General features: G+C 36.7%; 1 protein-coding gene across 1 annotated transcript in view; it reads left to right on the forward strand.

Annotated features, from left to right (window-relative positions):
* Positions 1-14,173, forward strand: part of gstcd (glutathione S-transferase, C-terminal domain containing) — a 56,967-nt gene that overhangs the window by 26,732 nt on the left and 16,062 nt on the right. The window contains exons 6-8 of the mRNA XM_015055753.1: positions 8,451-8,566; positions 8,896-8,940; positions 9,616-9,744. Coding sequence (XP_014911239.1) covers positions 8,451-8,566; positions 8,896-8,940; positions 9,616-9,744 — 290 coding nt within the window. The remainder of the gene's footprint in view (positions 1-8,450; positions 8,567-8,895; positions 8,941-9,615; positions 9,745-14,173) is intronic.

Below are 14,173 nucleotides of genomic sequence, written 5' to 3' on the forward strand. Positions count from 1 at the left end.
TAAAAAGGGTTTGTTTTTTAGAAAAAAAATGGATTATGTGTAAAAGAAAACCAAAAAACACTTGGACAATGTACTTTTTTTTTTTTTTTTTTTTAAAGTTTTTTTTTTTAAAAAGTCTCCTTAGGGTTGAAGAAGTTGACTTCTGCAGTGATAATAAAGCTTGCAGAGTCAGAGGAGGGGTCCCTCTGTTTCACTGGCTTTGACATTGAAGTGTTTCTGTTGGAAAACTAGAACTGTGGACACCAGCTGGCAGGAGTCCAGCTGGCCTTTATTTGTAGTTAAGTTAACTGCAATGCCTGGGGTGAAAGCCCCACACTGACTGCAAGATTTCAGTAAGGTGGCGAGCCAAAAAACCATTTACACAACACTCCACAGATGCCAGTTTTTGTCACTTTTTCCCCTCACCCTGACGGCTTTGGCAAAAGGATAGAGAACTGTTTGTGAGCTGAATGACAGCAATCTGGTTAGCTTATAAAACATCGTCTGTGGAGGAAAACGGTTCTGGAAACGTTACAAGTCAGAGATGCAGACTACACCGTGTTGTTGTTTTTTTTTTACTTTCATTGCAATAAGTCCACACTGACAAATGTAAAATATTATAGTATAGTGTGACACAAACCCTTCAGTAGATATAGATGTCCACAGATCCTGTGAAAAGTTGACTTATACACACCATGGGCATTAAAGTCATATTATATTTTTGAAGTCTTTAAGACTGCTCTTGAACTACTGTATTTTCAACTTTGAAAATCGATGAAAAGTATTGTGCTCGCAAGTTTGAAACTGTCGCTGAATTTCTGCAAATGCATACATAGACCTACAAACTGTTTTTTTTTTTTTGTTTTTTGTTTTTTTTAGTCAAATGTTCCGTAAGATGTTGCAGAGAAACTCCATGCTTTTTGGTAACCATCAACAAGCTTCTGGTCAGTTCTGGCTAAAAAACAGACTATGACTAGACTAGACTGTCCTTTGCTCAAAAGTCTAAGCGGGGATTATCATTCCCTTTCTCCTGCTTCCTTGTCTTTGAAGAGTCTGATGACCTCCCCATGCTTGATCTGATTGTCTTTCTGCATGGCAAGCAGGAGGAGGTCAGACATCCATCCTCCACACAGACCTCTTGGTTTGTTCTTGGTCATTTTCAGCTGTAAAAATGATCTCTCCAAAGAAGCTGCAGGTGCTCACTAAAATGAACAAAAGATGGTTGAGAAATCTAAATAAGTAGTCTTATCAGTAAATAACCAACTACTTTCTAAAAACAAACTAGTGAAGTCCTCTTATGTCCTACAGTGGGCACATGTACAAACCTCCATGTAGGTACAAAATGAAACCAACAGCACACAATAAGGCCATAAGAAGAATCACTTATTCTTCTGCATGTAGCCACCGTGGCATACAATAATCTTATTCTTACGATTAAGATTAATGTGATTAATTACAAGCCCACAAAATGTCTGCTGGTATTATTTATATATTAAAATAGCTCTGATCATCACATCATCATGTTTACACATACAGAAATATAAAATGGAACCTAATCTACACGCTCCACTTTTACTGAACGGAACTTTATTAAATGTATTTTTAGTAGAATATGAATTGTAATTTTACCCAGCTGGCTGAAATGATAAAACGTTTAACAGATTGAGGTAATCTCAAATATAGATGACAAAACTCTCCCTGAATTTTGTTTGGCAGCTTGTGAATACTGTAGCTTCAGGCCATATCCTCCTCAGGATTTCAGCAGTTTTAGTCTTCAACAGTTTTTTTTTTTTCTCTACCACTGGCAAATGTAGCTGTACTAAAAGGTGATATTGATTCTGTGCTGTCTATATTCAGTCTCACAACATGTTTTATTTTGAAAAGTGTGAGTAATATTATTTCAAGCAGTGTCGGCATCAGAAAGTGCTCTATAAATCAGTTCAAAAAGAAAGTTTTGAACAAATTTGTCATACCCTCATTAGTTTACATCACAAATGCCAAAGCTTTTCCTAGGGTTGTCGTGTGAGCCACTGACGTTAATTTGAAATACAATAAAACCATTAAGATTAGATTTAATTGAAGTGAAAGTTTACCAATAAGCTATTTTTGATTATATTTTGCTTCGTTGCTCTAATAAAGGTGTGAAATTTAGATGGACTTTCAATGAATCTCGACTAATGAAGTAAACGCATCGTGGTTGCATTTCCAAATAGTTGAGCTTGGAATTGCCGGAATTTTAGCCACACGTTTATTCTTTTTATTCCAACAATTATCAGTGTGGACCCTGTTTGCTAACGATGATCTGCACATGTATTTAGAAAGTCAGTAATTGGGTGCATTACGAGCTGCAATATTGAGATTACTGATTGGTTGTCTGCTTGTTTTGAAACCAGACAAATTGGGTATGTGCCATGACCTGTGAGAGGCTCTGCTGGAGATTGGTAATTATGCAGACATCTCGCCTACAGCTATGTCAGGTCGTGTTTTGACAGACATTCCAAAGCAGCTCAGGGAAGCACGCTGAGTAGTTTGTTCCTCACATGTTTGTCTTCATTACTTTTGTTTTTCTTGTCACTGCAATCTTCTGCAAACACACTGAAAAGTTTCAAGTTTCCTTTTACTGACAGTTGGGACAGCAGGATTCCCTGTAATCTTTTCTCTGCCACTGAGTTGTTGCTCGGTGTTTTTCATCAAACCAAACTGAATCCCGCTTTTAGCATCATTACGGTTGATCTATATTCTGTTGAACCTTTTCAGGGCCATATTGTTCCCGCATCCAGGTGGCAATGAGGATTACGGTCATGTTATTTATCAACCTGTTTTATTCATAGTTTTTACAGGAAAATCAATAAAAAAAAATATCAGGCCACTATTCATAATGTCATATAATTAGGGCACTGACTTTGTAAGAGGCCTGTAAGCTAAAAATATTGTTTTCCATGTTAAAGCCTAGTTTAATTATGGTTATTAATCACACAGCTGTAGGATTATTAAAATTTTTCCACATTGCAGCTAAAAACTTCATTGTATTTTGGTAGGAATTTTACTTGGCTGAAAGACTGGATGTCAGAATCGCCTTGTGTTGTTCTACAGTTGCAGTAGATGCCACTAAAGCAGTTTGAAACGGTCAGAACTGACACACACACACATTCACACAGACATTCACAGGTCAACAGCAAAACACCTGTCTTATCTAGTAGCCATTGTACAGCGATAAAACCTCCTGACCAATTGTACTCAAACTCTTCTTGGTTGCTAGGTAAAAGGCTGGGCTTGGTTGGAGTTGGTAGGTGAGGGAAAGTGCCTGCTGATTTGGAGTGTTACAGTTGGAAGGTTTTTGAAATGGCTCATTTTCCAGGCACCAAAATACATTAAATTATTGCAAGAAAATGGCTGGGTAGTTTTTTTTTGTGCTTGGATTGTTTTCAGAGGTACTGGAGACCCAATTGGAAGTACAAAACTATGCATTATGCAATAGGTCCCCTTTAATAATTACTCTTAGCAATTGTCTATAGTTAATAGTCAAATCAGACGTATAGATAGATGGATAGATAGATAGAAACTTTATTAATCTATAGTTGTACAGTATTGCATGTCATAAGTTTTGCCCTTAGTGTAGATTATTTCATTCTTATGTTTTTATTTTTCTGTAAATAAACATGCTTCGATTGCCTGTCACTTTTCTGCTGGTGCTCTTGAATTTCTCCACTTTAGCTGGAAGCAAACTAATCAGATGCTTGAAATCTAATACTGTCTGTAAACTATATAACGTGGGTTCCACTCTTTGAATTGAGCTACTGAAATAAAGTCATTTTACAATGATGCTCTCTCTCTTTTTTATCCAGTTGGACCCATATTTGGAAATTTTCCGATCAGTCAGTAAGTTGTTTCTCTGGGAGTCAGCAGCTCTGTTTATATTGTTATTTTACTCTTACAAACCCCAAGTGTGCAGCTCTCAACACTTGGAACATCAGCAGTTTGCACTCTTCCAGGCTCATACATTAAACATAGTTTGTTTTCTCACATTAGGATGTGTCACAGGAGCCACGGTTGCTAAATCCAGCTTCATTTAGTCTTTAGAAAAACACTGACTCCTCTTTTTTTAGTCTTTCTTTTACATGTTTGGGTTTTAATAGATGTTTTTTGTGTTTCATATGTAAAGGTAAAAACGATCATTCAAATTGTTCCTAGCAATGCTCACTTGCCCTGATACATTGCTACCAACATTCATGGCAGGAGCAAAAAAGCTGCAGGGGGACAGACCGGGCAGATAAAACTCGTAACACAATCTGTTTTCTGTTTCTCAAAAATATGTTTGTGCATCACAGTATATACATAAGCATGTCTTCTGAAAAGTAAAGTTAGACTTGAATATCACAGTTTCTAAATGCAAACTTTGTGCTTGAATGTTTTTTTTCTCCTCCAGATGCGCAATCACCTCATCCAAGAATGAACCATAATGTAATGCATGTTTCTTTGTATTATTTGCATTATTTCATTTTCAAGCAAAAAGAGACCGCATTGATAGTTTCTTTGGATTTTAAGCTGTTTTTTTTTATTTTTTTATCTTACCCTCTGTAAACATGGCTGTCTGTGACACCATATTTGTTTGCAATAGATTTGGTGTTTTGGAGCATTTCTGCAATAAGCATATTTTAAGTCACTTTTCTCTTCTCTGGGATTCGTATTTGCAGTGGCAACAAAATGGACAACCTGTGCCAGAGGATTGCACCTGCTAGTTATTACACAGTCTTAATGCTCTGCAGGTGTGTTTTAAGGAAATATGTGAAACGTTATCCTTCAAATATTGGAAAGGTACTGGTATATACTTAGGTCTTTAACACAAAAGGAGGAGATAAAACTGAAACTACTGATGCAAGTAAGAGAATTGCTGCTCTTTTCCTGTGTGGGTTCAATGTTAGTCGACTTTAATGTCTTCAAACCTATAAAGAGTGCCATGCAAACATGTTTATTTTTATTTTTGTCATTACAACCAAAAAACAATTTTGAGAGGGAGAGTCCCATTTGCATTTGCAGAAATCTCAATTGTTTTTCACACTACATCTGATTTCCGATTTTAATTGAAAAAAATATTTTTGCTTTCTTTTCAAAGAAGAAATTACAAATGACAGAAAAAAAATGTCAAAAAGTGTATTATATATATATAATACACTTCTGTGATGGAATCCGTAACCCCACAAATACCCTGTGAGGAATCAGAGCAGGATCCTGCTCATTCCCCCTTTGCCACAGCTTTGTCTTCACATTTTAATGGTGGCTACCTTCCAGGTGCAGAAATACTAGACACCCTTTAGCAGAGCAGATAAAGACTAATAGATCTGCAATCTACCCCAGTGATGCTGCCACAGCATGTTTTCTCTTCACTGAGCTACAGGAGACATTTAAGCCTGCTGTGATAAAATATGTGTAACTGCAGGCATGTCTGCAGTAGCTATGACGATGGTTTGGAGGATGGCCACTGTGATCCTTCCTTTATGCAACTCAGTAACTACTCAATGTGTTACTGCTGAAACTGACTTTGGATTCCTGCTCATCTTCTCTGTAGTTTCAAGAATTTTTTTATGTTAATTGGTTTTAATTGACACATAAGAAAACACATTTAAAGACTTTTAATCTGGTTTCATCACCACCTCGTTAGACATTCCTATTGATGCTGAGGAGTTATTTTTAGTCACACCATTTAGTTTGTTTCTTTAGATGTTTTTAGAACAACATCTATTGCCCAGTAAAATCTAATTAGTTTTAACTAGAGGGGAAACGATTTCCAGAACTATTGAGGTGACTAAAGATGTGACTTCAGATTTGATGTCGGCTTAGAATAGACTCTCCTGTTGTGCTTTGTTACTAAAACATTCACAGAGCTGGTAACAAAGCTGCGTCTCGGGTTTCTTTCCGTAAATTTAAGCTCACATTGAGTCACATCCCATACAGATTTGGGTTTAATGTAGGCCTGTACAATATTAGGAATAGGAAAGCGTGGAAAATATGGGAGAATTGGTAATATTCTGACAATTGTGACTTGTGATGAATAAACTAATAATTAAAATGGGCTACTATGTTTTTTCATTGGGCAGACCAACTGCTAATAAAGATAGAAAGATAGAAATTAGTAATTAATGTTGCTTCAGGTAAATGTCTGCTGTTTTGTCTCTGAAACAACTTGGGTTTAGTTTCTTAAAACCTCAACCACCTTAACACCTCCAATACATTTTGTGTTGCATAGACAAGATGAATGCTTATGTACAATAAGACCTATTGTAGCCCAGGCGGTTTTTTTTACGATATGTTTTGACTTGCGATTCATTAATTTATAAATAAAACTGGAAGTTTTTTTTCCCCTGAAATTGAAACTTCTTGGTTGGTCGAGAATAATTATCCAATTCTGCTCAAAGTATGAATAATTTTGGGCTTTCCTTTAAAGAAAACCCTTTGTTAAATGCCAGTAAGCATATAAATACACAGTGGAAGTGCAATAAGGTATTTTCTATTTCAAACACAAAATTTTGCAATAGTTTTGAAATTATGAAGAAATTGCTATTTTATTTAATCATCCTCACTAAATCAGGTTAATGATATACACATTTATTGTTGTAAATGCATAGCTGAATTAAACGTCGATCACTGGACGGTAAGAGTTGCAGAAAACACCAGTAGTCTTACTTAGACCTGCATATGTTGTGTGCTTGGGTTGGACAGGTCGGTTTTGTCCTCCAGCACACTCAAGCACTGGCATGTTTTATTTAAAAAGCTATTCCAGGTAAGTGCTCCCAGCACTAATTCCCTCTATCCAGCCCAAGAGCCCAGACTGAATCTGGAAACAAAAACATGTTTAAGTATGCTGCCTCCTCCACTTTCAGTCAGAAAGACACGAAATTCACCTGAATTTGAGAGCGCAGGAATGCAAATGTGAAACGTGACGAGGTGCAGCGGGCTGCGGATTTTCTAACTCGTCTGTCCATTTTAGCCTGCGTCATGAAGATGAGGAACCTAAAGTTTTCTTTTTTAGCTTTTAATGTTTATTTTCTTTTTTTATTAATAGCTAATACTGTGTTTGTATTATCGAGGAACATACTCAATAAAATGTGTAAGTCTCCCAAATTTATTAAAGCCTCTGCTAGTGAACTGTGAATTTAATTTTTATTTTCTGCTTACAAATGAATCTTTGCTTTGGCTTCTTAAATACCCACAGCAAATGTATCTTTTTTTATTTTTAAATATATGTTTGTATTTTAGCTCTTAAGTATTGATTAAAATGTTGTTGTTTTTTAATTAGCACAACTGTTCTTAGTCTTAGAAATGTCTTGAAACAAATTTTGTTTCATGTCAAATTACGTTCTTTCTGTTTTTGTTAAATTAATTTTTAGTTCTCCTTGAAAGCGCTGTGTTCATTTGTGTTTATCTCATAAGGCTTTCTAGGTTTTTCTTTTGTTGCAATGAGCTGCCAGTCTTTTTGGATTCGTCTCCAGCAACATTACATATACAAGTATGTTGCTGATATTTCTTTGTAGTGAAAGAATATTTAATGCTTCGTAAAAGTGGACGAAGAACATCTGTGGGCAGTAGTTTTGAAATCTGGCCACCGATTCTCTGTTGCATTTTGGTTGCGCTCTAACACATGGGAATGGTTTGATCCGACTCTGGCTGAATTAGACTGGAATCATCATCATCTGGTCACCTGTTGTCTCAAACAACGCAGTCAAAAGGGCAGCGAGAGAGCGTGTCTCTGTTTTGATATTTTCATTTTTGTGACTCGGAGGGGAGGGGAGTAAATGAAACCCTCATTAATTTGTATTCATAAATCAGGAACAACATGGCAGAGGCTAAATGCCAGCGTTGTGTGCCAGAAGGTTGCAGTGTGCTCTGGGCTAATTGGCCACATATTGTTTACACTGCAATAAAAAGTTTTGCCACAAACACAGAAATAGCTGCAGCAGTCAGTTTGCTGGGATCACACGGATCGTGCTGCCGGGTCAGTGGAGGCCTTTTCATTGTTGTGCTGTTACTATTCTACAAAAATTGTTTGCTGTAAATCACGACTTGAGCAGCTTTCAGAAGGAAAGGAAAGGCTGACGACATGGAAGTAAAGACATAAAAAAAAAAATAATCAAATCACAGTTGGATTTTTGTAACTAGCATCTTTCTTGATTTTTGAATACGCTACAAGATAAAAAGTACAAGTTCACATTAAATCAGATTTAGAGTGCTGTGTACTGGTTTTATTCTGTGAATATTTAAAGTTTGTGGTTGTAATATGAGAAAATCTTAACAAATTTGCATATAAGGCTTTTTGCAAAGCCTTATATGCAAAAAAAAATTTAATCTTTAAAAAATAATTCATAGATCTTATTCCTTCACTAACTATTCAATTGAATCGAGTGTTTACAAAAATCTGTTGCTTTGTCATTTTTGGCCAAATGACTTGTGTGTGTTTTGTTTACGTTTCTTTTCAGGAAAAATGTCTGACATCCGAGCCGTCAGGAAAATGCAACAGCTAAATAACTTGGCTGCGATGGTGACAGAGCTAGCCAGGCCGGGCGACACAATAGTGGATTTCTGCAGTGGAACGGTACTGATGCTCATCCATCAGCCTATTAAACCGTGCGCACATGATGCTCCATCTGACTACAGCCACATTAGACGCTGCTTCATTAGTGACCATTTGAAATGGAACAATCCCTCGCAATTACTCGTGCTTGTCATTTCCAGTCAGGTGGATGTTGTTGCTGGGTCACGTCAGTCACACAAGCTGAAAGCAGGCACACTGAGCAGCACCCTTGAAAGGATTTTTATAAAGACCAGGAGAGTTCATGTTTAGTTTATGGGGCCTTTCCATGTGCTTTGTGCTTATGTTGGATGTTTCTGTTTCCCTTATTTTGTTCTTTTACTTTCCCTCAGGGTCATGTGGGGATTGTTCTGGCTCACACACTTCCAGATTGCCAGGTAAAGTATCTTAATATGTGTGTGTGTGTGTGTGTGTGTGTGTGTGTGTGTGTGTGTGTGTGTGTGTGTGTGTTCAGAGAGTACAGCAATAAGCTGTTCTCCATTTTCTAGGTTAAATAAAACTAAATAAAAGAGGGATTCTATCCAGGATTTTTTTGTTCCTTGTGATACTAGTGATCTTTCTTGTAGACATTTTATCCCAATAGACGTTTCTCTGTTAGGAAATACTTTTTTTTTTTTACTCTCGAGTAATTTCTTAGATTGTTATTTCTTAGTTTTACTTGAGTAAAAATATGTTGAAGTCGTTTTACTCCTACTTGAATACAGTTTTTGGGTCAACCTATAATCATTATAGGTTGTGCTTTACTGGCAAAGATTAGTAGGAGCCCCTTAATAAAATCACAAATTGCGTATTGTCTGCAGAACATTTTCAGATGAGGTTAAATAATTATTTTGGATTAACAGACTGTAATACTACTTATCAAAAGTAAATTATTGTGTTATTATGTGTTTTAAAAGTGGCTTTCTAAGGAAATTCTCTGTTTTATCAAAACACAATATTATGGCTTTTTTCCTTTCTTCATATGAAACATCACAATCCTCTGATTGCATTACTGCTGATTTCAACTGTTTTAAAAAATGTTGCTGTTTGATATTTTCCTGTTTTCATTGCAGATCATCCTCATAGAGAACAAAGAGGAGTCTTTGGTTAGAGCCCAACGTCGCAGCACTGAGCTCGGCCTGAAAAACATTGGTTTCCTTCAGGCCAATTTGGATTACTTTACTGGACCGTTTCAGATTGGGGTGAGTGACACATGTAAAAAAAAAATAAAAAATACAAGTTTCGCAACGGTTCTGTTCTTTACTCCGTGTGATGCCCGTCAGATTCTCTGGACAAACTGATAATCACTTCAAATACAGTTAGAAAACAACAGAACAGAATTGAAACAAATTTTAAAGCAATTATAACAAAGAAATTATTTACCACTTAAAGCCAGAAAAGTGCTGTAAACATACAGAGCCCCTCAGGTAAAGCTGACATTGGCATATTTGTCAAAATGTTGGAATAAATTGGGAGAGTTGAATTCGACTTTGTCCTGGGGCGTGTTTGTGCTGTTTGATTGCCTTGGGGTTTTCAAACTAAAATCTTCAGGATTTGAAGAAATACCAACGGTGGTTCGGGGAGGGGAGTGCATTCTTGAACACCACTGTAACTACTGACTCATAACAGGCCTGCTATACTTGGTTAATACTGTTAATGTAGTTGCAAGAAAACATGTGTTTCTTTGCCATGACGGTGAAATATTTCCCTGCATTTAAATTCCACCGAAACAATAATTCATTTTGCATTGTGATGTAACAAATTACATGCTAACATAAAACATGCTGTACTTAAAATTACCTTTTTTTTATTTTCAAATGCAGATGATGCAATTTGTTATTTATATTATCTGTCTTACCAAGGGCGTAGGTTCGGTCTAAGTTTTGGTGGGGACCTTGGTGGGGGACCTTGGTGGGGACCTTGGTGGGGACCTTGACACCCCCCCGCCCCCCCGCGCACAGTGAAATGCCCAAGAGCACGGAACATTTTTGAGAAGGGGGGGGGGGAGGAACCACATTGGCTTAATAACCCCTCCCCCCAACCATAACCATATCATATATCTTGTGTATACAACCAGATACAGTCATACTCAGCAGATCAGTTCAAGAACACTTTACTTTTTCCTTTACAAAATTCAGCAAACGTTACAAGTAAGATCAAAAGAAATATCCTCTGGATACAGCAAACACAATTGCAGATAAGAAGAAATCAATAATAAAATAAAATAATATATTGCACTAACAAAAAAATAAACATGAATTCAGACATGAACAGAATTCAGCACATTCAGTGCTGACCTTACTAAACACCGGACTTTACAACAAATGCGTTGCGTGATAGATCTAACTTATGGGTCCACTCACTGTACTTACAGCCGACGTAGCGAAATAACTTCTAATGTGTCCTTTTCTTTTTTGGTGGCGACATGGTCTCGGAGACTCAGAAGGAGACGCGTGTGCCCAGCTAGCCGCCGCCTTTTGCAGCTAATCAAAGAACGTAGATCCACGTTCTTTGAGCCAATATGGCAAAAATTGGTCGGGACTTTTTCATATCCCGTGAATATTGGTCGGGACATGTCCCTACCGTCCCTACCCAAACCTACGCCCATGTGTCTTACACACTTTTGAGTCAACAATGAGGAGATTGATATTGTTCGCAACTTATATTGTTAATTTAATGTATGCGGCCATGAAATTTGTTTTTGTAATTATTGAGAAAGTGTCAGGTTTCTACAAGATTGTTCTTCTCCTTGCTTCCTTTTCACCCATGTAGAGTAAGTCTTATAAGAGAACGTATTTGTACATGAATAATGAAATTTGTTAAATCGAGTGAATAAACTTATTGACTGATAGATATGCTGATACCGTGTTCATGTATGAATGAAAGAGGCTTTATTCGGTTGTTTTTGTTTTAGCTGCAGACTTTTGTTCAATGTTCTTATGCAAGTGCACAGTACCTTGAAGGAGCCACTCATCACAGTAGGCTTAACTCCTTCATGCATTATGCATGGCGCCATTTTTAGTCACGTTCAGTTCGGAATGTTAATTATCCAAAAACCTTATTTTAGCATCTGCTCCTCCAGGCTTACATTTCACAGCTCAAGTGCTAAAGTTGTAGCAGGGTGAAGAAACCTTTTGGGCACACAAACACATACAGTGGAAGCCAGATATTTACATCTGCTGTACAAATAGTTACAGCAGATGTAACCTTTTTGGGTTTTTTTGGTTTTTTTCCACTGTCAGATATTAAATCAGATTAAATATTTCTTATTTTTGGTCAGTTAGGTTTATTTCTACATGCTAATTGAAAGAATGGGTCATAATTTAATCTATATATATGTTTTACTGTCTTTAATGTTAAAGGTTTTTGCATATTTAGAAGAAAATACAATAGAGATATCCTTTATTGTCCCACAGTGAGGAAATTCAGGTGTAACAGCAGCAAAGTGACAGGACATTGAGGCAAAATGTCAATTTAAGAAAGGTCAAATCATAAACATGCATCAAGCAGAAATAAAAACCCTGAGATTTCAGAAAATACTAAAAACAGGCTCAAAACTGACCAACTTCTAAAAAAGTGGGAAGCAGTGCCACATGGATGCTGATCGACAGCACTAAGATCGACCTCCTGGCTCTGATTGGTTGTTTCCAGTTAGCATACCGCAGCTTTAAAGGCAAATTAAAATGTCTGTGGGCCCCCTATGTTTAGGGTTGGGTTTAGAGGTAAAATGTGAATACAATTCTGGATAGGGTTAGGAAAGGACTAGTAATTGTTAGGGAAAATGTCTAGGTCATGCATTAATGCAGTTACTGAAATGAATGGAAGCCAATGCAAAGTTCTAAAAAGGGTAGAAATGCAAACATGTGCATGTGTGTGTACATGATCCATTGAGATGTTTCTCTTTATTTCTCTAATTTTGAGTATTAAGGAGCAGAAAGGTTGTGGAGCTCGAAGGTAATTAGGATTTTATTTCAGCTGGAGCTATTATTGACTGTGCTCAGATTTTCTGCTTGTATACAATTGATTCTGCCAGTAGATTTATGTTCGTGGGAACAAAATATGTGCTTTGTCAAATGTCTTGCGGCTTTATTGGTTTATAATGACAAGACTGATGGTGTTAGAACACAGCAAAAAAGAAAAGCTTTTCCAAACCTAAAAAAAAGTTTGAAATGCAATTTGGCAGAAAGTTGTTATGATGAAATATGAGATGATTGCAGGAATTTACTGTTTTTATGCATGGATGGATGCAGAGAGAGGAGGGATTATTTGAACAAAATAGACTCTTGTAGCCTTATTATTGCTATGATGTATCTATTTAGTGAACGCAGTGACACACTGGCAGTTTTTTTTTTTTTTTTTACTTGAGGAAAAATTGATTCATGAAGAATTAGCTTTACAAGTGCCCTCATGCTTAGGGCATACTAATTAATGTTTTCTACTTCCAGACTCTGCAGAGACGGCACTTAGCCATACTTGTTCATACATACGAACACAGCTGCAATAAATGATTTTAAATGAAACATAATCATTGTGCATATTCAATTAGTAAAACATAGACATGGACTGTGGAAAGGCTTCATTATTGCCAATTTAAAGAGATAAAGCATCCCTTAAAAATGATCAAGAAGAAATGTTTTTCACCTTAAATGCATAAATAATTATCAAAACGTGTTGCTCATGCACCTCTGTTTGACTAATGTGGTTTTGTGTCGATAAAGGCAAAGGTCAAAACATCGCATTAGAATTTAGTCCTGTATGACTGATCTACTTTAATTATCTACATAAAGCTGATGTTTGATGGGCTTTTTAGTGTCCTTTAGATGTGTTTGTTGTCACATTAAGCAGGTTTTAAGAGCCGCTTTTCTTGCGCCTGTTTGGCTTTTCTTTAGCAGTGTCTGTCCCTGGTGAGAAACATTTCCAAATCCGAGTCTCTATTTAGAGAATTCTTTTAAGTTTCTTTCTTTTAAGTCAATACACAACTTACTATCTTCTGTTTTAAGTATAAATACTTGTAGAACTTCTTTCATATTTAATTTTGTTCAACTTTAATGACTTTAATGTATTTGAGACTTTTATGACGTGAAGTAGTGTATAATTGTGAAATAAAAGGAAAAAAAAAGTTCAACATATCTTACAAAAAGAAACGTTTTGAAAGTGTGGCATGCATTTGTAGTGCTACATTGCAATCTTATCGTGTTTGTTCTTGTTTGTAATGGACATATTGTTTCTGTGGTTTTCTATTTTGAGTGAAATATACATTTTTGCATCTTAGAGCTCATGCTTCCACGAAGATTATGTGAAAACAATTGTGCATAGGCTCCAACTTTCATAAAGATTTGCAGAGCATTGCCAAATGTCTTCCTGTCTAGACATACCAGTGACAGAGAGTGGCTTTAGCGATGTCGCTCAGGCTGTCTGTATTTCCCCTTCCCCATGTGGAGGAGGAGCTCCGGCCAGCTGTTCTAATCCCACCCTGATCAGCTCCGAACCTCTGTTGTGTGGCTCTGCTGTCAAGATGTTTTCCATTCAGACTCTCAGACATGACAACTTCTTGGAAAACGGGAGCAGAACATAGACTTAGCAATCTCAGTGTGCAACTGAGAACCTTTGTGGATATTCTCAAATAGATAT

This window comes from Poecilia latipinna, unplaced genomic scaffold (genome assembly GCF_001443285.1).
Source record: "Poecilia latipinna isolate Pla-1442-1.1 unplaced genomic scaffold, P_latipinna-1.0 Scaffold1334, whole genome shotgun sequence".
Taxonomy (NCBI): Eukaryota; Metazoa; Chordata; class Actinopteri; order Cyprinodontiformes; family Poeciliidae; genus Poecilia; species Poecilia latipinna.